The sequence below is a fragment of the Monodelphis domestica genome, chromosome 5, assembly GCF_027887165.1.
Source record: "Monodelphis domestica isolate mMonDom1 chromosome 5, mMonDom1.pri, whole genome shotgun sequence".
Taxonomy (NCBI): Eukaryota; Metazoa; Chordata; class Mammalia; order Didelphimorphia; family Didelphidae; genus Monodelphis; species Monodelphis domestica.
Genome location: NC_077231.1, coordinates 147872726 through 147898904, shown reverse-complemented (window position 1 = coordinate 147898904; position 26179 = coordinate 147872726). Strand labels below are relative to the sequence as shown.

At 33.5% G+C, this 26179-nt stretch overlaps 1 protein-coding gene across 9 annotated transcripts in view; it reads left to right on the top strand.

Moving 5' to 3' along the window:
• The window catches only part of UPF2 (UPF2 regulator of nonsense mediated mRNA decay), a 183215-nt gene that overhangs the window by 82170 nt on the left and 74866 nt on the right, over window positions 1-26179 (top strand). For all 9 annotated transcript variants that reach the window (XM_016426031.2, XM_016426030.2, XM_056799442.1 and 6 more), the window contains 7 exons: window positions 1801-1984; window positions 10711-10850; window positions 13472-13576; window positions 13901-13999; window positions 15737-15904; window positions 20974-21115; window positions 24131-24251. In XM_016426031.2, the coding sequence (XP_016281517.1) occupies window positions 1801-1984; window positions 10711-10850; window positions 13472-13576; window positions 13901-13999; window positions 15737-15904; window positions 20974-21115; window positions 24131-24251 (959 nt within the window). The remainder of the gene's footprint in view (window positions 1-1800; window positions 1985-10710; window positions 10851-13471; window positions 13577-13900; window positions 14000-15736; window positions 15905-20973; window positions 21116-24130; window positions 24252-26179) is intronic.

Here is a 26179-nt window from a genome sequence, read left to right as displayed (position 1 = left end):
AGGAAGTTTTTTAAGTGCACTGAATTTTTATTTATATGTACATAGTCCCCAAATTAGAAACAGCTGTGTTTCAAAAGTTCCTTTGGCTTTTATAAATTACTTAGAAATAAATGTTATAAATATTGGTTAGTGTCCCAAACTAGTCCATAAATACATTTAACACACAATATATAACTAATGTTTTGTAGTATATATACCTACTATTCCATTCATTCATTTAGTGAATATACTCCAGTTGAAGATGGCAGGAATACATATCTTCAGCCCCAAAGCAAGAACTTAAAAGATATTTTTGCTACTGGTAATTTATCTACTTTAATTGTATAATTTTAAATATATGTGTGTATACATATATATATATATTTACACATATATATATATATTCTAAAATGAAGGTACTCCTTTCACTGCCTAGGTTTTAGTAAGTGGACAACAAAGCAGTTTCTTTGGAAAGTAGAGAATTTTTATTTATTTTTAAGATTTCAATTAAAAGAATTTTGAGTTGCAAATTATCTTCTTCCCCTCATGCCCCATCCCCATCCATGCAAAAGGCAAACAATATGATAATTATACCTGTTAAGTCATACAAAACATTTCCATATTAGCCATGTTGCAAAATAAAATAGATGAATAAATAAAAAGCAAAGAAAAATAAAGAAAGCTTTAAAAATATGCCTTGATTTGCACTAGATTTCATCAATTCTGCCTCTGGAGGTAAATAGTATTTTTTATCATGGGTCCTTTGGAATTGTCATGAATCATTGTTTGATCAGAGTAGCTAAGTCTTTCCCTGTTGATCATTGTTGCAATATTGTTGTTATTGTGTACAATGATCTCTTGATTCTGCTCCACTTTGTGGCAATCCATATGTTTCCCAGGTCTTCTGGAAACCATCCTACTTGCCATTTCTTATAGTACAATAGTATTCTATCTCAGTCATATACCATAACATGTTCAGCCATTCTCCAGTTGATAGGCATCCAATGAGGGCTCTTCAACATTTATTTATTGGTATGTCAGGATAGATTGTATTATTAAAAAGTGAAGGCACTTTCTGTGTCAAAATTTAGATTTTAGTTCTACTACAAAGTGTCAGGAACAATAAACTACTTCACTTAGTGATATATGGCAGGAAAATATTTTAGTGATGTCATTCACATTTATATTCAGAAATTGATAGTTAGGCCCAGGAAAGAGAAGAGATATGAATTCTGTCCCTGAGCAAGAAAAGATAGATATGTCTTTAAAAGTTGATGAAATTATATACAAAAACCTAGTAGCAGAAAGGAATATGTAGAAGAGGTGGAATAAATGAATGAATTTGGGTAGCTCGACCGGAGATAATAGCTATCTGTGCATTCCCTGAAAAGGAGGCTGTTGGATTATGATCTGGTCGATGAAAGGGAGGGGACATCTTAGAGAAATATGAGCTTTTGGAATGCCTTGTTATACTACTGTGCTCACAATAGACTTTTCTGTATTTTTCAAAAATATATGAATGTATAAAAATCTTAATTCACTCACAATTCAAATATTATGCCTCTTGATATTTTAATTGACTTTTCGAAATCAAAGCATCATAGCAGAAAATAAAATTTGTATCAAAAAGGTTATGATTTTTAATCTTATCACAATGCTAAAATATTTAAAAATACTATAGGGTTTTTTTTAATAGTAATGAGAACAAACCAGAGATTCATGGCACACATTATGTGTTTTACTTTTAATTATTACATATTGTATTTTTAATTAAGTTCTGCAGCTAGTTTCTCACAGCCAAATATTCTTATTTGTTACCAGCGATATGTTTGGTGGAAGAAAAATTTGGAGGTTTGGACAAAAGACCATCCTTTTCCTATTGACATAGATTATATGATCAGTGATACGTTAGAATTGTTAAGACCAAAGATCAAACTTTGTAATTCTCTGGAAGAGTCCATCAGGCAAGTACAAGACTTGGAACGAGAATTCTTAATAAAACTAGGTAAGCAAATCAGGGGGGATATAAAGGTGATTCTTGATAGTTGTTTATTTTTTAATAGTATTATCAATTATAGTTTTATATTGTGCTTTACATACTTAGTTTAAGTATGGAATAGTGTTGGGTGATACCTTCTTCACTACTATTCATTTCAGTAATACCAACTTAGAAGAGCATAGCCTTGAGAAATTCATAGAAAACGATAGTAGGGGAAAAATGCAAAATTTTAAAATTGTAAATAGTATACATTTTTGGTTGCTAATTTTAGTTTCCTACTTTGTTCTTCAGATATACATTCTTCCATTTTTTTCAGGCATCTCAAACTTAAGTAGTAGTTTATCTTTTCTTTTTTAAATCTCTTAGAATTTTATTCTTTAGAGATAGTATAGCAGATTGGATAGGGAGCTGACGGGTGTTCACATCCCACCCCTGAGACCTACTGACTCTTAATCTGAGCAAATGACATGTCAGTGTCCCAGGCAGTTTTCTAGAGTGCAAGTTGAAAAGCATCTGCAAATCAACATTGTTAGAATAGAATTTTTTCATCTCCTCAACAAATGTATACTGTCCATTTCTTCCTCCTGTATCTCCCAGTACTGTGGATATTATTAATGTTATTCTCAGGAGAGCTCAATATTCTTTTGAAGGGTTCACATGCTTCCTTTGACACAGTGCTCCCTGCTATCCATTTATTGTGGAATTTCTGCATATATAAGATTGGTTCATCCAGAACTAGTAAAATTAATTTATATATGATGCTTAGTTATTTGAAAAAAGAAAAATTAAATATAGGCTCCAGCAGGTTAAAAACTCTCAGAGTTAAACTTATTTGTTTCTAACATATAATAATGCTTCTGTTGTATTTTTTGTTACTCTGTATAGAAGGTGAATAGGTCATAGTATGATGAGGGGCTAAGCTTGCTGGTTTAGAACCATTGAGTATCAGAATATAGGTTGATAGTTCTCAGATTCTGACACTGGTCTACTGAGTTTCAGTCCCTGCCCAGTGTCAGAACCATGTTCTGGGAGTGGAAAGGACAGCTTGCTAAGGGATTCATCCTTTAGGTCATTTGGTATTCTTCCTTTATTGCTTAGGGAGAAATCCCATTAAAATAGCTTTTCATAATGAAGATACTAATTTTTATTCTCTTAAGGTTGTGTTTTCATGTCCCTTATATAGTAAGCTCTATTTCCTTATAGAAAACTCATCATTTCTTTATGTCTACTGTTGAGCAAAAATATTTGTTTTTCAAAGTGCTACTGTCTGAGCAAGTATTAAATTTCTTTCTGTTGTTTACAAGTTCACAAAACATCTATATAATAATTCTGTTCTTTTAAAAATTATCTTCAAGTTGTCTGTTTCCTTTAATAAGTTGTCAAATGTTTATAACTTCTAAAAAGAATTCTTAGGTCAGCTGGGTGGCTCAGTGTATTGAGAACCAGGCCTAGAGATGGGAGGTCCTAGGTTCAAATCTAGGCTCAGACACTTCCTAGCTATGGACAAGTCTCTTGACCCCCATTGCCTAGCCCTTACTATCTTCTGCCTTGGAACCAATACACAGTATTGATTCCAAGACAGAAGGTAAGGGTTTAAAAAAAATGAATCAAAAGAATTCTTACACCAAACAATTGCAGTAATACTATTCTTAAAATTCATGCATAGATGATAAATGTTTATACATAAGATAATATACAGATAGAAAAGTTAATTCTTTTTTCACTTATTTGCTCAGAGTGAAAACATTTGCCTTTGTTCCTGTTAATTACAAGTTTTTATTGTGTACCACATTCTTTATCTTTCATCTCTATAAAATTTCTATAAGTATTAAGTACCAGCTATGTGCCAGGTGCATTGTAGGCACTAAAGATACAGAAATAAAAAGAAGATAAAGTTCGTGAACTCAAAAGTTTACAGTTAATTAGGGTGGAGTGATGTGGAGTATATATACAAATATTAATACAAAGAAGAAATGTGATAAAGGCAATTTCTTTTACATTTTTAAAAAACTCCTTTATTACAAGAAATGATCCAGAAAGATTTTGAGAGATACAGCTATGGAATTTCAGGCATAGTGGACTGCCTATCCATATATGGAGTTCAAAGACTGTAGAATTAGATTGGGGACCAGCATTTGCCTGGAATGTCTGATGATATGAAAGGTTGTAGAGTAAAATGAGTATGAAAAGGTAGGTTGGAGCCAGTTTGTGAAGGCCCTTCAATTTCAGGCTAAGGAGTTTGTATTTTATCCTATAGGCAATGGGGAGCGACTGAAGGTTTTTGATCTGGGGAGTAACATGTTCAAACCCTGTGCATTAGGAAGATTATTTTGGCATCTGTGTGAAGGATGGATTGGAGAAGGGAGAGACTGGAGGCAGGAAGACCAGTTAGGAGGATGTTGCAATAGTCCAGGCGAGAGGTAATGAGGGCCTGAATTAGGGTGGTGGTAGTAGGAGAGGAGAGGAGGGACAGAAAGTTATATGTATATTTCAGTGAGTTCTGAAAATGTACTTCCCTTTATTCACAATATTTTCTTGTGCTCATACCCCCTTCTTTTTTATTCTTATATTGAGAAGAAAACAAATCATTTCCTCTGATTTCTTAACATACACTTTTTTACTTGGCTTGGGTCAGAAGATACTGATAACTTTTTAAAAAATATTTTTATTATGAATAAACATTAGCAAAAAATGAACATTTCAGCATGCCAAAAACAACAAAGAAGTAGAACTGTATATGAAACTATGAATGATTACATACAATTTAAAAGGAATATATTAAAGTATGATAGCACCAAATCTACTGTTTGTATGTCCTCTTCTGTACTTCCTTCTACCCCCTTTTTTGTGTTTTCTCATCTTTCATTGACTTTTTTAATATCACTATCGCTCTCTACCAAGCCTTCCCCTTAACTTCCCATTTCTACCCCCAAAAGCCATCCCTTGTAACAAGTAAGCACAGTCAAGCAAAACAAGATTTTACATTGTCTTTGTCTGAAAATACATGCATTATTTTGCACATTTATGTCCATATCACCCTGAATGTGCCCACTCTCCTCTGATCTCAGAGGCTAAGCAGGGATGGATCTGATTAATACTTAGATGGGAGACTGCCTGGGAATAAGAGGTGCTATGGGCTTGAGGCAGCTAGATGACTCAGTGTATAGAGTGCTGGACCTGGACTCAGGAAGACCTGAGTTCAAATGTGGCCTCAGACATTTAGTAGCTGTGTGACCCAGGGCAAATCACTTAATCTGAGTTTGCCTTAACCCGTTGGAGAAGGAAATGGTAAATGACTTCTTTATCTTTGGCAAAACAAAAAAAAAAACCACAAACAGTATGGAATACATGATTACCAAGAATTGTACACAATTGAACAGATTGAATAAAATCATCATCTTTGTTCCAGGTAGTAGGAAGCAGGATTTATATTTATCAGTATTCTTAAGTACTTCAAAGTTGTTTTCCTTTATATTATTGTAGTAATACAATAATATAAAGTCCCCCAAATTATAGCACAGTTTTTAATTTTTAACAAGTTAAAACTGTATTATGGGATTCAGGACATTCTATAAAAATTGTTCTCATAATTATGTTTTTTAGAATCCTTCCACTTCATCATTTCTTATGATATATTAATGCTTTGTTATAGGTCATGTACCATATCTGTTTAGCTATTCCCCAGTTGATGGCCATCCACTTTGTTTCCAGTTCTTTTCTGCAACAAAAATTGCTGCTGTGAATACATTTGTATATACAGATCTCTTTCTTAGCTAGCATTTTAGGAAACATGCTCATAGTGGTATAATATGCTTAAAGGATATGTACACAATTCTTCAACTTTTAGGGAGTATAGTTCCAAATAACTTTCTACAGTGGCTAGACCACTTCACTGTTCCATCGAGACTAGTTTTCCTATCTTCCCATTGCCCCTTCACTAATTGTCATTTTCATTTTTCATCTTTAATAATTTGATGAGTTTGAATTTGAAACTTCGAGATCCTTTAATTTGCATTTTTCTTATTTTTCAGTTGTCAATAGCTTGCATTTATTCTTTTAAAAACTAAGCCAGGTGGCTTAGTGGATTGAGAGCCAAGCCTGGAGTCAGGGGGATTAGGGTTCAAATCTCACCTCAGACACTTCCAAGCTGCGTGACCCTGGGCAAGACACTTAACCCCATTTGCCTAGCTCTTACTGCTCCTCTGTTTTGGAACCAATACTTAGAATTGATTCCAAGAGAGATGGTACGGGTTTAAAAAAAACAAAAAAACAACTGCCTGGTTGTATCTTCCCCCCCTCCCCCCTCCATTTGCTGATTGATACTCTCTAGAAATCTTAAACATTATACCTTCATCAGAAAAATTCCCTGCAAAGATTTTTTTCCCAGTTAACTCTTTTTCTTTTGACTCTTAACTATATTGTTTTTGTTTGTGTTAAAAACTTTTTGATCTTATGTAATTAAATTTGTCATACTTTTTATGGTCATCTCTATCCTTTGTTTGGTTAGGAACCCATCTCTGTCTACAGTGATAGAAAAATATCCTTTTTCTCTTCTGTTATCTATTTATGATCCTAGAATTTTTTAAGAACAATACTATGCACATCACAAGTCTTAGTAAATTCTTAGATGATTGTTTCATAGAGAGAGGCCCATGGGGGACTAGTCTTTGTTTTCCACAAATCAGGTAAGTGATTGACCTAAAACCTAGCAAGTAGCTTTTCTGCTTTCCATTGCCTAGGATTTGGGGAGGGCAAAACAGTTGTATGAAAATGTAACTGCAAATGGGGGAGGGGGGAATGCAAACTAAAACATAATTGAATAGATTTCTTCCCTATATCCTTTACAAAATGAGGGAAGATATCTTACAAATTTTTCTCAGTAGAAAATAGATTTATATGACTGTCACCTGTATTTCTTTAGTTCTTTTACTTTAAAAGTAATTTTTAAAAGTTTTGATACCTAAAATGACTTTAATCCCCAAAATACCTATTCCTTCCTTCATTGTTCCCTTATTTAAAAAGGAAAAAAATCTAATATGCAAAATCAACCAATGCAGCTAACACTTAAGACAGCATATGTAACATTCCATACTCTTACTGAAAAGAAAGATGTATTTCATTGGAGTTTGGCTGCCTCAGAGTACATTTAAATCTTTTATATAATTTTAACTATATAACAATCCTTTTAGATTGTTTAGGTTATAAACTCATACCTTCTGTCTTAGAATCAGTATTGTATATTGGTTCCAGGGTAAAAGAGTGGGAAGGGCATTGGGGGTTAAGTGACTTGCCCAGGGTCACACAGCTAAGAGGTGTCTGAGGCCAGATTCTAATCTAGGACCTCCCGTGTCTAGGCCTGGCTCTCATTCGACTGAACCAACCTATCTTCCCCCAAGATAACTGTCTTTTAAAGGGAAAAAGTTGATGCACAGATAAATTACAAAACTTGCCAAAGATGAAAAGAGCAAGCAGCCCCATATCCACTTTGTTAATAACTTGTCCTTGCTTTTACATCTCTAAATATGCCCATTTCTTGACATGGCATACTTGTTTTTCTTATCTAGCTTTAAATGTTATCTCCCTAGGTGTTTAATGTATTTTTTTCTGGTCCTGTCTCTACCAACTCCTTGCTATGTGACTTTTGGCAAGTAAATTAAGACTCTAGTTTTAAAATAGGCACAGTGTTGCTCAGTTATCTTGTTAGGGTATTTTAACTTTAACACTCAAAAGGAAATAATCCATGTGAAGATTTTTTTAAATCATAAAATTGTGATTGTCACTTGTCTTTACTTGTTCATCAATATTTTTTAAGTTGATAATTTTAAATGGAAACTGATAAAAATGTTTTTTTTTTTACAGTGCTTAGCATAATGTCTCATGTATGTTAACTCTTAATTACACTTTTCCAATTAAACTAAAACAGAGACACTTTCTTTGTATAAGGTGTTGGCTAGGCCTTTTAGATAGGAAGACAAAATTAAAATAGATTTCATCCTAAGGGAATTTCAATATTATTAGCAATATGCATCATGTTCACAAGTAAGTAAATACAAGATCATTTGTCATGGTAGAGAGAGCATTAACAACTGGGATCAGAGTAGGTTGTTGAAAAATTATTATAGTCAACTTTAAGAGAAAGGGAGATCTGTGGTATCTGATCCATGTCTTGAAGGAAAATAAAGATTATGAAAAGTAGAGATCCATTTAATTCCTTTTGTAGACTGGAAATATAACCATCCAAATGAAGTAAACTTTTTAATAGAATACATGATGTATATTTTAGGTGAAAATAATTGGGACATATAGAATATAGCAAACCAAATTTATCATCATCAGGAAAAACCTCAGGTTTGGTTTAATATAGGTTTTAGTTTTTTAGTGTGTTCTTGTTGTCTACACAACGAAGTCCATAGACTATACTGAACCCTCAACCTGATCACCCAAATTTTGCTTCATTTAGACCAATAAGAGCCCAGCCCAAATCCTTCTAAGAAATCTTTCCTCTAACCATTTTAGCCTAAGAGGATTTCTTCTATATCTGAATTCCAGTAGCAATTACTTTTATTTTTGGCACTTAAAATATGTATTGTTAATCATCTTTGGCATGTCTGTAGGACTATTATTGATTCATTCGACTCTACAACCACATTAATATGAACAAAATCCTTGTTCAAGTACCTATGTGGTGTCAGAGAGGAATGGAAATAAAGATTTTGCAAATTAATATACTATCTATTAAATTTTCCTGTGAAATTGTTTAGAAAAAAAGTTGTAATGGATTTGAAGTAGTAAAAAAGTTTTTTTTTAGTAGTGTCTACAGTTAGTGATGGAAATAATTTGCTACAGTGATTTCTACAGCAATGTTTAGCTTAAACGAGGAACAGTAAGTCAGAAATCAGATACCAAATCATTTGGATTCTTACTGGACCTTGAGCAAATCACTTAGCCTTTCTAGACTTTAATTTCCTCAGTTAAAAGAATGAATTAGATAATCCCTGAGATCACTTCCATCTCTGTTTTGTTAATGAATATTATCTAGTTATTTGTATTTAGGACTATGCAAGATACATTGCAGAGATACAGAAATACTATATAAGACAAGGTCTCTGTCCAAAAATTGCTGTTAATTTAGTTAAGGGAGATGAATTTAATGCTTATGAATTATAGAGAACTACATAGGAAAAACCCAGAGGAAAGATACATGCTGTGTGATCTATAAGTGTTCAGTTGAGAGGAAGAACAGTGATTTTTAGAGTAGTCAAGGGTGTATCTTTATGAGCAAAATGGAATTTGTGTGGGTCCACACACAATAAGGGATTGATGAGGTAGGACTGCTTTGAAAGCAAAAAGAATAATATAAACAAAGATACAGAAACAGCAACAACGGGGTGGGGGGGGGGAGGGAAGGAGGGGTAGCTGGGTGGCTCAGTGGATTGAGAGCCAGGTTTAGAGATGGGAGGTCCTAGGTTCAAATATGGCCTCAGACACTTCCCAGCTGTGTGACCCTGGGCAAGTCACTTGACCCCCATTGCCTAGCCCTTACCACTCTTCTGCCTTGGAGCCAATACACAGTATTGATTCCAAGAGGGATGGTATGGGTTAAAAAAAAAAGAAACAGCAACAACCTTGGAGATAGTGATGATGGGACAGAGAAAGATTGATATGAGCAGAGAGTATATTTGACATATTGGAAAGTTGGAAAAATTGGGTGAGAGAGTAACATGAAGTGTTTTGGATGCTAGGTAGAAGATTCAAGTTTTAATGAAGTAAAAATCATGGAATGAGTCAAGTCCTTTTGAACAAGATTTTAAAGGAAATTAATTGGGCAGTGGCATATGTAACAAAATAGATCAGAGTGGGAAAGACTGAAATTGGATTGACTTTAGTACAATGTTGCTTCTGTTAGGGGATAGTGTGTGTGTAAAAACCATGACCAAAACTGTTGACCTCTTTTCCTTCTGGAATCACAACTTTACCCACTACTACCTATTCATATTTTTGTAGTACTTTAAGGTTTAATTTACTAGCCAACTACAGGATCTGTTAATGATAATTTTGTTCCTGAGACTAGTAGGAATCTAAAAAAAAAAGTTATGTATTAGGAAGTTATCTCAAATGATTTACTCTTAACAGCTTAACTTCACTTGCTTTTCTCCTGGTGTTAACTTTATCCTTCTCTTCTTGTCCAACACCCCTTTTAATGAGTTCTTTGATTTCGGTAATAGGGAAGCACTAATACTATCTCGTTCAATGCACATCAGCATCTTTTCTCCTGTTTTAAAGAGCATTAAGAGGTTAAATGACTTGCCCAGGATGGTACAACCAGTGTGTGACAGAAGTGGGAACTGAACCTGTGTCTTTCCTTTTCTTAGTTCTAAGTCTATGAATCTCCTGTACCTCATAGTTCACAGTATTTAAAGCATTATTTAGTAAAGGCATAAAAGATGTTTTCTATTTGATATATATCTTAGGGATTCTCAGTTTTTGAAGTATTCCTATTGATAAATTTTTTTCCTTCTAAATTTTTCCAAGTACATCTTTCTTAATATGAAACTCTCCATTTACACTTTAGAGTAAGCCTGAGTTCTGTGCTTGACTCATAACTTATTTTCTATGACAATTTACATAAAAGATTTAATTATTTCTTTTAACATGCTATATATGCTCTTAGTTGAATTACTTCTTGAGAATTGTCTCATTATGCCTCTATGTTTTGCCTCTTTAATTTTAAGGCCTTATGAATGACAAAGATTCAAAAGATTCTATGACAGAAGGAGAGAACCTTGAGGAAGATGAAGAGGAAGAAGAAGGAGGAGCTGAGACAGAAGAACAATCTGGAAATGAAAGTGAAGTAAATGAACCTGAGGAAGAGGTGATAACACTTTTATTTATAAACAAGTTTGTAAAAGGTATATTTGTTGAAGTATAGCCTACATAAACCAAGCCTATTTCCAAGGTGATAACACAGTTTATTTTATCTCCCATATTTTCCTTCCTATAAAAGTTAGTCTGTATTCCTCTTATAGACCATATAAAGTGATGAAAAATATTACTTATAAGATCTGGTCAAATTTGGAGAGAAAATACTATGCACATTGTTTATGCCCCTTCTAAACCCATCCCTTTACAAATCAATTTATTTGTTGTATCATTTATGTCACTTCTAAATCTATGATCCTAATATCCTTGTTATTATTATTTATATATCTAATGGCATTTGAAATCTGAGATTAATTTACACTTTAATAATTGTAAACTTTTTTTTGCTAGATATTTTTCCATTTGCTTGTAACAGGTTAGTGGTAAATAGCTACAAGTCTGTCATAGTAAAGTAGAGGTCTCTACCTAAAGCCATGATAGTTTTCTCGTGTTAAATAATAAAAACTCTTTAGTATATTTATACTTGTGTAAGATAATATAAGTCTTTTGCATTATTTGAAGCATGCCTTTAATATAGGGTGCTTTATAATTAAAAGAAGAGATTACAAAAAAAAGCAGTGTATACAATAACACAGTCCCATAGGGTTTTCATGAACTCTTGCTAATTTTATAGCAAGTGTAGATGACAGTTTAGAACTTTATCTCATTTCTGCCTTTTTTTTCTTTAGTCTAAGTGTTCCTTAGAAATAAAAGCATATTAGTAATAAAATTTTGTAGCTGTGTAAAACATTTCTTTAATTAGTAGCATAGTAAATGGGCATTTTGGTTCTTTCTTTTCATGTGAAGAGGTTTTGCATTTCTACACTATTTCTTCTTCCTTCTAAAATGCATCTTGAATATAAACTTATAATTTTGGGAGTGACAGTATTTATCAATCTCTTTATTTTAGGAGTGCAACTTTAATATTAACTTTTAAAACTTATAGTAAAACATAAGGTATTTTCTTTCTGAACAAAATATGTGTATAAATTTTCCAGAGCTTTGGCACTAGAAAGGAAAACAAGGAATTCTTGATTTCTTTCATCTATTGACCAACTGTCACCAATTTCCTCATTAAAATAGGAAGATAGGAAGAGCTATGAGCTATTTTTACCTGCTCCAAAGTGAGCTCAAATCCAAATCTTTCACCCAAAAAGAATTTCATCCATTTCATTCTAATATTCAGGTTCTTAATTTGACTTTTAAAATAAATTATTTAGAACTCATTTCTGCTTTGTAATATCCACTCAAAGATGGCCACTAAATAAAATTTTTTAGGTCAGAAGTTATTCTCTAAGAGGACTATGAATAAATTTCAGGGCAATGTTGGGGTGAGGGAGGTAGGTTGGTCTGAATTTATATGGTCAAATATTATATTTTTATTTCAATGTAATTGGGTTCTTTGGTAATCCTATATATTTTTAAAATTTTTTTTTAAACATTCTGAGGGATCTGTAGGCTCAGTCTGCTAAAGGAGTTAGTGACACCAAAAAAAGGTTGTGAACCCCTGCTTTATGCCCTCCTGCTGCAACTTTTAAATTTTTATTTCTCCTTATTCCCCCATATGGTGGTTCCTTTTTCAAGTTTGTTCTTATAGGTGCATTTTATTCTTATATCACAATCCCTTCCAGATGTTTCTCCTTTTCCATATAGTATGCTATCTGTGTCTCTGACATGCACAATATTTTTGGGACTTTTTAGAAATTATTTATCAATAATGTGTAGCAAAATTTGTTGTTGCAGTGTAACTTTAAGTCACATATAACAAATTTGTTAGGGTTAAATAAAATTGCTTAATCTGTCCTTCTTTACTATGTATGTGGCACTGTCAGTTTTGAGTGACCCCAATGATGTTCTTACCCTGGCCAATACCTGTTCAAATCAAATCTAATCCATATTTACAAATTACTTCCTTTTGAAAGCTCTAAAGGCAAAAAATTCAAGAAATTTTCTTTAAAAAATCATATTTTTTATGAAATTGGCCTGAGGGGTATATTAACTTGGATTTTCTGAATCTTTAAAAAACAACAACAACAAACGAATCAAAGATTGAGACTTCCTATAGTTACACTGATAGTTTCAGTCTGAGAAATAATAAATTAGAACACCAAATTGTTGTGGTTGGTTTTTGTTTGTTTTTGGTTTGCTTTTGTTTTTTCACAAAGTCAAGTGTTTTGCCATTGTAATTCTATGTAGAAATCAGCCCATTTTCAGATTAATTTCATAGGAGAAAAAAATGTAGGAGGTTCATAGAACTTTTTTTTTTTTAATTGAAAATGTGGAAGAGGCCCTACAAAGGATCTTTGTACTGTATAGATCAGTAGAAGATAATGAAGTGAGTTTTCAACTACTGGTATTCAGTAAATGTTGCCAGCTGACATTGCGTTACCATTGTAAGCAGTCTACATACTAGGCTGAATGAAACTCAAGGACAATAATTGATTATTCAGAACTGTTGAAAATCAGATTTGTAAAGCATGAATAACATCAGTGTTCACTGTTGGCTCCTTACAATTGTATTCAGGTATGCCATGGTATTAACCTTAAAAAATAATTTTTAAAAAACAATTTTAGGAGGGTTCTGACAATGATGATGATGATGGAGAGGAAGAAGAGGAGGAGAATACAGATTACCTTACAGATTCCAATAAGGAAAATGAAACTGATGAAGAGAACACTGTATGTATTGCTGAGAAATTTGCCTTTGTAAATCACCATCCTTTTCATGATGTTTCAGTGCTAGACATGGGATTTCTGTGTGTATTATAATATATAATTGTGTTCTTTCAGATACTTGCAAAAAATATGAACATTTTTACTATAATATCCAACTAAGCATTTCCTTATAATGCAATTCTTTTTCCCATAACTTTATTGAAATAATATTATAAAATACCCACTTATTCATTGCGTTATCCTAGACACTATATAAGACAAGTTGAAATAAGCCTCTGTTTTCTATAAGTTTGCTCTTGAAATTTATAATTTTATGTTTTCTCTTAGGAGGTAATGATTAAAGGAGGTGGACTTAAGCATGTCCCATGTGCAGAGGATGAGGACTTCATTCAGGCTCTGGATAAAATGATGCTGGAAAATCTTCAGGTATTAACTTTTGCTTTGTCTTTCTAAAGAATTTTAATACAAATAAAATGATCTTGTACCTTAAAGACCTAAAATAAAAGTACATTCAGATAAATTGGATAATGCATAGTAGAATGTTTTAGTAGAAAAGATTACCCAGTGCCTACCTATCTGCATCTGTAGCAAACTTTCTATTTTACTCTGTATTATTTGTAACATTGTGGCTCCCATCCCTATCCAGTTGTCCCCTGAAGTGAGTTAGGGAGAAATACCAACAAATTTAAGGGTACTGGTGGGCAGTATATCTTCAGGGCACCAGATAGTACTTCATCAAGATTTTCTAAGAATCTTCTTAGATGGTTTCTAAAAAAATAGGATTTCTTTCTATGGCACTGGATTCATGAAGTAAGTCTTAAATACTTGCTCTTCGTCACATAGAAAATCAGTACACTCTCCAGCAAAAGGTAGGTTGGTACAGTGAAAATATAATAGTCCTGATCTTGCCTATGAATGGAGTGAATTTTTCCTTTTTTTTTAAGTGCATTTCTTATTTTATGCTGTTCACTGTATTGAAAGAAAAATCTACTTCTGTATCCTCTTTGTGGAAAGAGTACTTGTAATAGTGTGCTTTTACACACCCTTCCCTGCTCCAACTGATTAATTATATCAAATTGGGCCAATTGTGCCAATTGTTCTTTTTATGAACATTTAATTAGCTCTTATTTTCAATAGTTTACTGTGACTTTAACTTAAAACATCAAGACATTAAATACACATTTAAAACTTTGTTTAAAAGAATTTCATCTTTTAAACAACTAACTGCCTTTCCTTTGTACTAACTTGCTATTTCCTTTCTAATTAATTTTTAATGACAAAATCTTGACTTAAAAATAAATATAGAATTATAATTTTAACTGAAAATTGAGAAAATCCTTTGGAAATTAATGAGGAAAACTGTAGACAAATAATTATTAGCAAAATTTTAATGCCTGTTGGAGTTTGTGACCTTTAAGTGTTCCCTATTTAAATTATATAAAACAATTTTTAAAAATTGGAGTTTGTAACCTACCTTAAATGATTGCCTATTTAAATGATATAATAATAACAATTGCCAATATTTATATAGCACTTCTTACATGTAAGCATTTTGCTAAGTGCTTTACAATTATCTTATTTGATCCCCGTAACAACCCTGGGAATTAGGTATTGTTATTATCCTCATTTTATAGTTGAAGAAACTGAGGCAAACAGAGGTTAAATGACTTGCCAAGTCATATAGCTAGTGTCTGAGAGTAGATTTAAACTCCATTCTTCCTGACCTCAGGCCCAGTGCTCCATCTACTGCATTACCCAGCAGCCCCAAAACAGTTTTTTTTTTATGTAGTCTAGGAAAAATAAAAAAATAATAATCACACTATGTCCATGATCTTTAATTTAATTGGTGGTGTTACTCTGTCTAGCAGTATATCTCACAACCTATAAACAATTGACTAAATAGTCTTAGAAGATTACTTGTTGTCAGGGGAATTTTGAACCTGGGTCTTCCTGCCTGAAATCATGCCCCCTACCCACTATCTCATATTGCTTTCTGCCAACTTGAAAATTAATTTTACACTTCAGAGGTTTCATTCATCCCTCTTTCCTTCATAACTAAATACTCATAGACTTATTTTGTATTTTACAAATTGAAATTGCCCAAACTTACATTATAAGCATAAGCATCTTAATGTATTTCCCCTACTTTTCACTTTCTTTAAGCAACGAAGTGGTGAGTCTGTTAAAGTACACCAGCTGGATGTTGCTATCCCACTTCATCTCAAAAGCCAGCTGAGGAAGGGCCCACCACTGGGTGGTGGGGAAGGAGAGACTGAGGCTGGAGACACAATGCCGTTTGTCATGTTAACTAGAAAAGGCAACAAGCAGCAGGTAAGACCTCAGGAATATTGGTTAACTAACTATATACAGCACATGATTTGTTGCCTTATTTAGAAGGTTTAAATTATTGCCATAATTCCCTTCTTAGTGATTCAGAAGGACAGTGTATTCGCAAATGTGTGCCTTATTAGTTTTCTTTTAAAAGATTTTATTTTTAGATTGAATTTTTCTTTCTTATCTACCTTTGTACATACTCTCCCTACCCTCCACTGAAAAATAGTGAACATCCACTGTCTCTCCCTTCTCCCCCCTCCTTTTCCTACCTTGCCATTGCCTGCATTAGTCATATTAGAAAATATGTATTCTTTAATCTCTGTTATGAGTCCATCAACTCTCTGTCTGGAAGTGGGTAGCATATTTTATTATGAGTCCTCTGGGATCATGGTTGAAAGTTGTATTGATCAGAGTTCCTAAGTCTTGTAAAGATGTTTACTTTTACAATATTGCTGCTGTTGTTCTCCTGTTATATAAAGTGTGATACTTATTTCACTTTACATTAGTTCATACAAGTCTTGCTTAGTTTCTCTGAAAGTATCTCCTTTATTTTTTTTTTTACCATATTAATAATATTCCATCACTCATATATCATAACTTGTTTAACTTTTCCTCAGTTACTGGGAATTCCCTGAGTTTCTATTCTTTGCCACCCCAAAGTGTTATACATTTTTTTGTGCACCAGGGTCCTTTTCTCTATCTTTGGGGTAAAAATCTAGTATTTGTATTGGCTAGTTTAATAGATTTTGGATAGTGTTTTGTGTGTGTGTGTGTGTGGGGGGGGCAAATCTTTTCCCGTTGGATTTTGTTGGTAATATACAGATTATTGATGATTTGTGTGGGGTTATTTATTTCTTGCAGCTTTGCTGAATTAGTTTTTTAAAAAAATCTTTACCTTCTGTTTTAGAATTATTGGTAATGATCAATTCCAAGACAGAAGAGTATAAGGGCCAGGCAATTGGGGTTAAGTGACTGCCTGGAATCACACAGCTAGGAAGTGTCTGAGACCAGATTTAAACCCAGGACCTCCTGTCTCTAGGCTTGGTTCTCTATCCACTGAGCCACCTAATTGCCCCTTTAATTAGTTTTTTAGTTGACACTAGTGTTTTCTAAGTAAGCAATCACATCATCTGTAAAAGTGATATTTTTTTTCCTTTTTGCCTAGGTTAATTACCTCAATTTCTTTTTCTTATTTTAGTACTCTAGCTGGTATCACTTTATTGAATAATAATGGTGGTAACTGACATCTTTGCTTTATCTTAATCATATTAGAAAGGCCTCTAGTCTATCCCATTACAGATAATGCTAGCTTTTGGTTTTAGATAGATTCTAATTTTTTTAAAATTGTATTTAATTAGTTAGTTTAGAACATTATTCCTTAGTTACAAGAATCACATTCTTTCCCTCCCCTCCCTCCACCTCTTCCTGTAGCCGATGCGCATTTCCACTGGTATTTACATGTGTCCCTGATCAAAACCTATTTCCATGTTGTTGTTTGCATAATTTTCTGATGTTATAGTTTCTTTTCTAATAAATGCTTTATTTAAATTTTTTCATCAGCTCTACTTAGGAGTATTTATCATTTGAATTCACTTTTGAATATATTGAGTTTAAAGATGTCTTTAGAACATTCAGTTTGAGATGTCTAGTAAACTGTTGTTGGAAATGAGACTTAGAGGTTAGTGAAGAGGTTAGGGCCAGATAAGTAGATCTGAAAAATCATCAGCTTTGAGATGATAATTAAATCCATTAGAGCTCATGAGATCACCAAATAAAATATTATAGAATAAGGGCCAAGAACACAAGAACAGAACCCTATGGGACACCCATAGTTAGTGGATATGATTTGGATGAAGATCAGCCAAGTAAACTAAGAAGGAGCACTTAGATTAGGTAGGAGGAGAACCAGGAGAACAGCATCATGAAAAATCTAGAGAAAGGATTATCAAGGAGAAGATAGTTATTAACAGTGCTGCAGAGAGGTCCAGGAAGGATGACAATTGAGAAAAGGCTATTAGATTTAGCAGTTAAGAGGAGACCCTTAGTAATTTTTATAGAAATTAATTTCAGTTGAATAGTGAGTTTGGAAGCCAAACTGTAGAAAGTTAAAAGGAGAATGAGTGGGAAAGAGATAGAAGCAGCTATTATAGGGGCCTAACTAAATATGACAATGTAGTATTTGACATATTTGCTCCTGTATACTCAGGTAGTAGTTAAAAAATTTTAGATGATAGAGTAAATTCAAAATATACCAACTTGGAAAAGAAATTGTGGATTTTTAAGACATCACAAAATGTCAACCCTAAATTCTAAACTTAATTCATTTTTGTGCTGGTAGGCTTATTTTGTATTTTTTTTATTCAGAAGGAATAGATTGTAACATATACATATTTTAAGAAATTATTTCTCTAAAAGCATGAAGGTATATTATATCCAAGATTATCAAGAGAATTGTTATTTAACCATAAATGAGAAGCTATTAAAATAATTATAATTAACTATAAAATGAATTTTCAGCCTTTGTAATTTTCTTGAGATTTGAAGAATATTTAGTTTTTAAGAGCATTATGTGAAGAAAAATCACTAGCATTTTGTGGTCTGAAAAATAAAGTGTATCTTGTTCTGAGTTTTAAAAAATACTTTATTTACTTTTGGGAGTTGGTTCCTCTGGCAAAGATTCTTTGGTTTTTCTAGAAATGTGAAATGTGTTGCCTTATAGGAATCTTTGATTCTTGAGTTAGTGAAAGGCTTCTTTGTCTGAAATTTGTGTTCAGAAATAACTTTCTTCTAGTCATTTGTAAAAGGAAAATAAACATTGAGGGAGAGGTGGTATTGAAAATAAAATAATTACATTCCATACATTTCATATACCTGTATTCAGGTTGGACACTAAATTATGAAGAAAAAAAGTTATATTCTTTAACAGAAAACTTAATGTAGTAATATTGAATATCCAAGAAATCTACCTTTTAAACTAAATTTATTAATTTTTGACTCAGAAATATGCATAATTATATCATAAAATAAACCTTATAGGGGGTCATCTCTCTTTTTTTTTAAACCCTTACCTCCTGTTTTAGAATTAATACTCCAAATTGGTTCTAAGGTAGAAGAGTAAGAGCAGTTAAATAACTTACTTAGGGTAACACAACTAGGAAATGTCTGAGGTCAGATCTGAACCCAGGACTTCCTGTCTCATAGGCTGGCTCTCAATCCACTGGACTGTCTAGCTGTCCATTGTCTGTCCGTCCCCCTCCCTGCCCCCTACTTCCTGCTTATAATTTCTTTTTTAAATGATTGGTTAACTTCCATCCATTGTGACTACATATCTCTCATTTAGTTCCCATACTTCTTTGCCCAGTAGAAGTTTAAAATTTTCATCAGACCAAATAATGATCAAGTAATCCAATGGCAGACATTATTGTAAGTGACTTCTTTCACTCTAAAACTTAAAAAAAACAAATCACCAGCCTGAAGCTCATAGGTAATAGGAAAAGGGACCTCCAGAAAAGTCAACTTAGGCCATCAAGATGGTACTCCTAATCCTACCAAAGTTACAAGTAGCCTGTGTGCCATGTATCTGGAGTTGGGTGAAATATGAGAATTCTCTGCAAACACCTTGGTATGATTTTAGAAAATTTGGAATTGAAGTTATAGGAATGCTCAGATCCAGGATATCTGAGGCTGAAGACCCTACAAATAGTTCCAGTGCCTTGAACCTCAAAGATCCATGGTGGAAGAGAGAACACAAGGATTCAGGTCAAAACCAAGCAGACCCTACCACCCCACCCAAAATTACAGCTGGAAATGAACCCTGGTCCTGGGGCAAAGTCTCAATTTAGAAAATAAGACTGAACAAATGATCAAATATGGGAAGGTAAGGCTACTAAGAAGGATGGTAATCCATACAAAGATAACAAAAACATCCATTCTTGGAGAAAATAACCCTATAACAACTGAAGCAAAAACACAGTTGGGGGAAAAAAAATGCATATTCCACAATGAATGCATGAATACTTAAAAAAAATCAAAAGGGAAAAATGAAATAAAATATCTGGAGAAGAGAATCATAAGAATAAGCAAAACAGAAAGGGAAATCTTATAGAATGGTCTGTGAAAATTAGAATAAGCCAAATATAAATCATTGAATTAATGATACTGGCATCAGATTGGGAGGAGTTGATAATGTTATATCTCATAATTGAAAATCAGAAAATTCTTGACATAGCCAAAGTTAGAAGTTAGAATTGAAGAGATACAAATGTCAAAGTCTGTATTAAAGGTTAGCAAAATCTTACATAAGTGTAGAATTTGATTTTTTGTTTGGATGCTGGCATAAGCTAGCCTTTGGGGATTTTAGAAGACTGCAAGCTTAATAGAAGCCAACAGTTAGGTACAACTAATTGCTTATAGGATGTCTAGTATATAGTTCAGGCACACAGTGATTAGAACAGCCTTCAAACCAGATAGGGCTGGCAAGGAATGAGCTCCCTCTCACTGAAATTGTTGGGTCACTTCTAGTCAAAGTTTTTGTAAGGAGAATTTTTACTTTGGATGAGTTGTTGAACTAGATGACTTTTTTTTTTAACTCTTAAGATTCATTGATTCCATTTTACTGTTATTTGTTACCTATTACTATTGTTACTAAATAATGTTAATATTTGAATTTCTTTGGATTCTCTAAAAGTATCTGGTAGTATTTGTTTGTTTTTTTAACTCTTACCTTCCCTCTTGGAATCAATACTGTGTATTGGTTCCAAGGCAGAAGAGCAGTAAGGGCTAGGCAATGGGGGTTAAGGGACTTGCCCAGGGTCACACAGCTGGGAAAGTGTCTGAGTTCAAATTTGAACCTAGGACCTCCCGTCTCTAGGCCTAGCTCTCAATCCACTTAGCTACCCAGCTGCTCAGTTTCTGTTGTTTAATATGAAAATAAGTACCTGATTTACTGGCACTCCCTCCTCCCAATCCCAACCCTATCTTGACAAATACTTGTTAATATTAATATATTATATATTTTCATAATTTTAATTTTTCAAGTTGGTCATGATATTTCTGTTTCATTTCAGTTTAAGATCCTTAATGTACCAATGTCTTCCCAACTTGCTGCAAATCATTGGAACCAACAACAAGCAGAGCAAGAAGAGAGAATGAGAATGAAAAAACTCACATTGGATATCAATGAACGTCAGGAACAAGAAGATTATCAAGGTTTGGAAGCTCTTAGAGAGGAAAGTGATCAAATCTAAACAAGTTGGTGAATGGGAATTTTGTGCTTTTTTAAAAAACAAAATGGTGGATTAGATATCAAAACCACCATATTATTTATTGCTCATTTATTTTTTTCTCATTCAGCCACATAAATTTTTTGGAAAAGGTAGTTCTTAAAACTTCCATCTACTTTAGTTTGTCATCTTTAATTACTTTACTGAGAAATCAGTAATACTCTGTCAGTTCCTTTCTTAGTTGGACTTCCATGCAGAGTGTCACATTCCAGATGAAAAGCAAAATAATAATTGATTTCATTTTCTAATTTTGGTATGAATATTTAGCAGAGGATTATCTTAAAGGTAGACAAATTAATTTTATGCATATATGTACTAATTGACAATTAGATGGCAATGATGGGCAATTAACAAACTTATTGTAATTGTTTTTTGCTGCAACAAACATTACTAGGTTCATCTTTTTTTTTTTAACCCTTACCTTCCCTCTTGGAATCAATACTGTGTATTGGTTCCAAGGCAGAAGAGCAGTAAGGGCTAGGCAATGGGGGTCAGGTGACTTGCCCAGGGTCACATACCTGGGAAGTATCTGAGGCTGAATTTGAAACTAGGACCTTCCATCTCTAGGCCTGGCTCTCAATCCACTGAGCCACCCAGCTGCCCTCTAAATGATTTTTTTAAACCCACCTTCCATCTTGAATCAATACTGTGTATTGATTCCAAGGTAGAAGAGTGGTATAGGTAGGCAATGGGAGTTAAGTGACTCACCTAGGGTCACACAGATAAGAAGTGTTTGAGGCCAGATTTGAACCTAGGGCCTCCAATCTCCAGGTCTGGCTCTCAGTCCACTGAGCTACCTAGCTGCCCTACTGGGTTCATCTTGGAGAAATAAATGATGAATTTGGTAAAGTAGGAAATATCTTTAAGATTTTTGGATGTAGAACTCAGGAAAGCCCAGCTGGCCAGCCTTTCAACTTCTAGAGTATACTAGTATTATAATCAGATTATTATACCTTCTCTTTTCTTTCATCAGTTTCCTGCTGCCAGTTCAACTCCCCACTTTTTCCTTATCCTCAAAAAGTTTTCCTTGAATGTTCCTGTCTAGATGTGATGTTCGGGGATACCCTAATCCAGTCCTCTCCCTTCTATGATAGTAGAAATAGCTTCTAGGGAGGTGGAAAGGTTTACTTCTCCTTAAGATAAACTGTTTTTGGGACTCCATTGCTTAGCCTGCCCTATCTGAAAACATTTAAGGAGGAGTATATCTGTTGGCCAAAGGGCCTTGGAATTTTCAAAAGACCTTCAGAAGAAACTTCTTGGAGTCACTCAGTAGTTAGAGGCTAGAAATATTTACTTGGTTCTTTTGCCAGGTTCTTTCATATATATATAAAAGCTTGGTGGAATGATTTTTTTCCCTTTATTTTATTCCAGTGCCAAATTTACACATAAATTTTTCAAGGTTACATTTTCATGTTGTCTCCCTCCTCTCTTCCCTCCCTCCTCCTGGAGTTGATAAGCATTTTCTCTGTGTTATACTTGTATTATCCTTAGTGGAGTGATTTTAAGAGACTTGTTCTGTGCCAATATGTGCTCCCCCAGCCCCAAATCCAGTTTACACTGCCCAAGATTAGTTTTAGTTCACAAGTAAACACAACTAAGGAAAATACTGTTCCCTCATGTGTTAGTGAATGAGAATAGGCTTAATCCAATCGTTTTCCAGATGTTTTGATAGAGATGAGTTTAGAAACAGAGATTTGGATGGTCATGCCTGGATAGGTCATTATGTAGAGGGATTTGGATAGAAGGGCAACATGAAGGGGAAATTCCTCTGGGTTAAGGAGATGACATTGCTAAGAGGTAGGAGGCATTTGTTAGCAGAGTCAGACCCTATTTTAAAGTTTTGCTAGGGAATGCCCTATCCCTTCCCCTTCTCCCAAAGAGATGACAGTGATGATTACCCCCTACATGCCTATATACAAAGCTTAGTAACTATTAATATGTATTTAATATATGCTTTTATTATTTATGCCAAATATAGTTTAATTTAAAATAATTATATTATTATTATATATTATATTATAGACCCCATGACTCTGACATACACAACAACACAATCTTACTAGCTTATTCCCAAGTGCCCTGAGCCATTGTGCATATTTAATAGCTGAGGCACATGTTCAGCTTTGATCTTTCCCAGAAGACAAAGGACCAGCTTTGACTTAGCCACCTTCATTAGTTATGTTTTCCCTAGTTTAGAGGGTCTCAAAATACATGGATTAACTCTCCTTCCTCTGTCTCCATAAATGCTAGCAATCTCAAAGAAAGATGAAAGATTTTGGTTCTTTCTTAATCTAGTACATTTCTCTATTTTGAAGCCAATTTGAACTTCGGAGGTGTAGCATAGGAACATTTTGCATCAGTTTAACTTTTTTTTAAAAACACTTAATCTTTCATCTTAGAATCAATACTATGTATTGATTCCAAGGCAGAAGAGCAGTAAGGGCTAGGGGGTCAAACAACTGGGAAGTCTCTGAGACCAGATTTGAACCTAACTCCTCCCATCTCTAGGCCTGGCTCTCAATCCTCTGAGCCACCCAGCTGCCCTCAAGTATAACTTTTAATTCATTCTCAGTGAGTATGGCTACCAGATTCAATTCAGTTTGTTGGAGCAGTTAGTTTTTTTGTATAACAGAGATGTACCCAGACTTCCATAGTAGTGTTATTTGACAGAATCAAATTATTTTGTTCTACTTTCAGGATCATTTTTCTTAAGGGATGACTATTTGGCTCACCAGTAGTATTTAGATTGGCATTAAATTGAACTTTGGATATTGAAATTATCTTATATCCTAAAGTACTCTTTCAGAACCTTTAACTCATTTTAAATAGAATTAGGGTACCTTCCCCCAACCTCTCTGCCTCATGAAAAACTTGATCACCCCAGGGTCTACAGACATTTTACTAAAGTTAATTCTTTATTTTTAAATGCACATAATTCCAGAAATGTTGCAGTCTCTTGCACAACGTCCAGCTCCAGCAAACACCAATCGTGAGCGACGGCCCCGTTACCAGCATCCAAAGGGAGCACCTAATGCAGATCTAATCTTTAAGACTGGTGGGAGGTAAGATCATTTTTATTCATTCATTTAAAAAAAAAAAAACAGACCTGTGATTTCATTGTTTCAGGAATTCCCTTTGAATAAATTCCTTTGACCACAGCAAATTGGCACCTGTTCTGTAACTTGAAATCCTAGAGAGCTATCTCAAGCATTAATTGACAGTTCATTTTTTATTATGTTCAAATAAATAAAAAGATAATTCTGGATTACAATTCTATAAACACTTAAGTATCTATCTATATCTGAAGACCACTCTGCTAGGTGCTGATTATTTAACCAACAACATGCTTAATCAATATTTTCTTATTTTATTTAGTTAAATAATAGTTTTTATTTTGCAAATGTTTTGGGGACAAGAGATTTAAAACAATAATGCTTTCTTTCAAAATTTTAACAGCACACATTTTGGTTTCATATCATCATGGGTAAACTTTTTGATTTGTTTTCCTTTTTTACATTTTCTCCAAGATTCTAGTTATAGTAGACATGATTATACTTTTTGTTTTATGATATGCCAAGACAGGCTGAAATAACCCTAATGTTACTAAAAAATCGTAATGTATTTATTTTTTAGGTATGCAGTTGGAGTTTTAGATATGTGTTTTGGTTCTGAAGTTTCTTGGTAGGATCTATGCCAAAGTTATTTAAAACCTTTTGAGTGTATGAAGTTTGATAATTAAATTTATATTAGGAGCCTCAAGTTAAGCCATTCCTTAGTATTTCAAATTATTGTAATGGCTCCTATGGTATTTTATTTAAATACTCAAGTTGTTTTAAGGAATTTTGGAATGGGAAGTAACTTTGTTTCTCTCATCTTAACAGATTGGTACTAACATTATGTACTTTCTCTGCTAGTTTTACCATACCTTTTCCTTTAAACTGTAGGTACCAAGAGGGCAGGGATTGTGTCTTATCAGAATTTTTTCCATCTCCTAGTACTTAGTCTTGTACTTAGCACATCAAACGCTCATAATTCATGCTAATTGTATTGGATTGAATCTATCTTTTATGGTGTATAAAATTGAAGCACATGGTGTTTTTTAAAATCTGACCACCATACTTATATTTTTACCAGCTTATGAGCATGGCCCCAAAATATATATATCCCTTCTTTATATGAAAGAAAAGTAGAAGGAGGTAGGGGTCAATTCCAAGTCTTTACTCAGGTAGAAACGATTATGTAGAACTGACTCCCTTCTGAATGTAATAGTTGACTTCTTTAAGAAAAATAAATCTTTGAATTGCACGCTTATAAGCACTCATAGCCAGATCACTTTGTCATGATCGTTTAATCTCTATTCTTTAACATCTGCTTATTCTGACTATTTAAAAACCTAGTTAAATTAGAGAAATGAAGCATAAAGCTACCTTATCAGGTATATAATAGGATGTTAGGGATTTTTAAAAAATTAAATGTTCATTATAGATGTAAGTATGTTTTTGTTGAAGGAAAATATAGAAACTAGATTAATAAGCAATGAAAATGTTAGTTCTTTACATTACTGTAGATATTTTTACTTTTTGCAATTAAAAAAAAAAGTAACTTTAAATATATATAATCTTCTTAGTAACAACTATTCTTTTCCTGTTACTTCTATATACCTGTACTTTTCTTTTATCCTGAGGATGGTGTCTACTCATTTGACCTTTGTGTAGGTGGCTAGCTAAAATTTTGAATACTGTTAGAAGTTTTTATTCAGACTCAGTAATTTTTCATCCCTTGCAGTATCTTTACCTTTTCCCAATCATAAAAACTTTGTGTTGAGATCTTTGAAATTAAAAGTAATAGATTACCCGATAAATTTGCTTGCTAGAGTCAAATTTTATTCCTTCAACAAATATTTAAGAGCTTACCATATGCTTAGCAGTGCCCTGGATTTTATGTGAGTATCCTAGATGTTCTTCCATTTCTGGGTTTTCATTCTATTGCT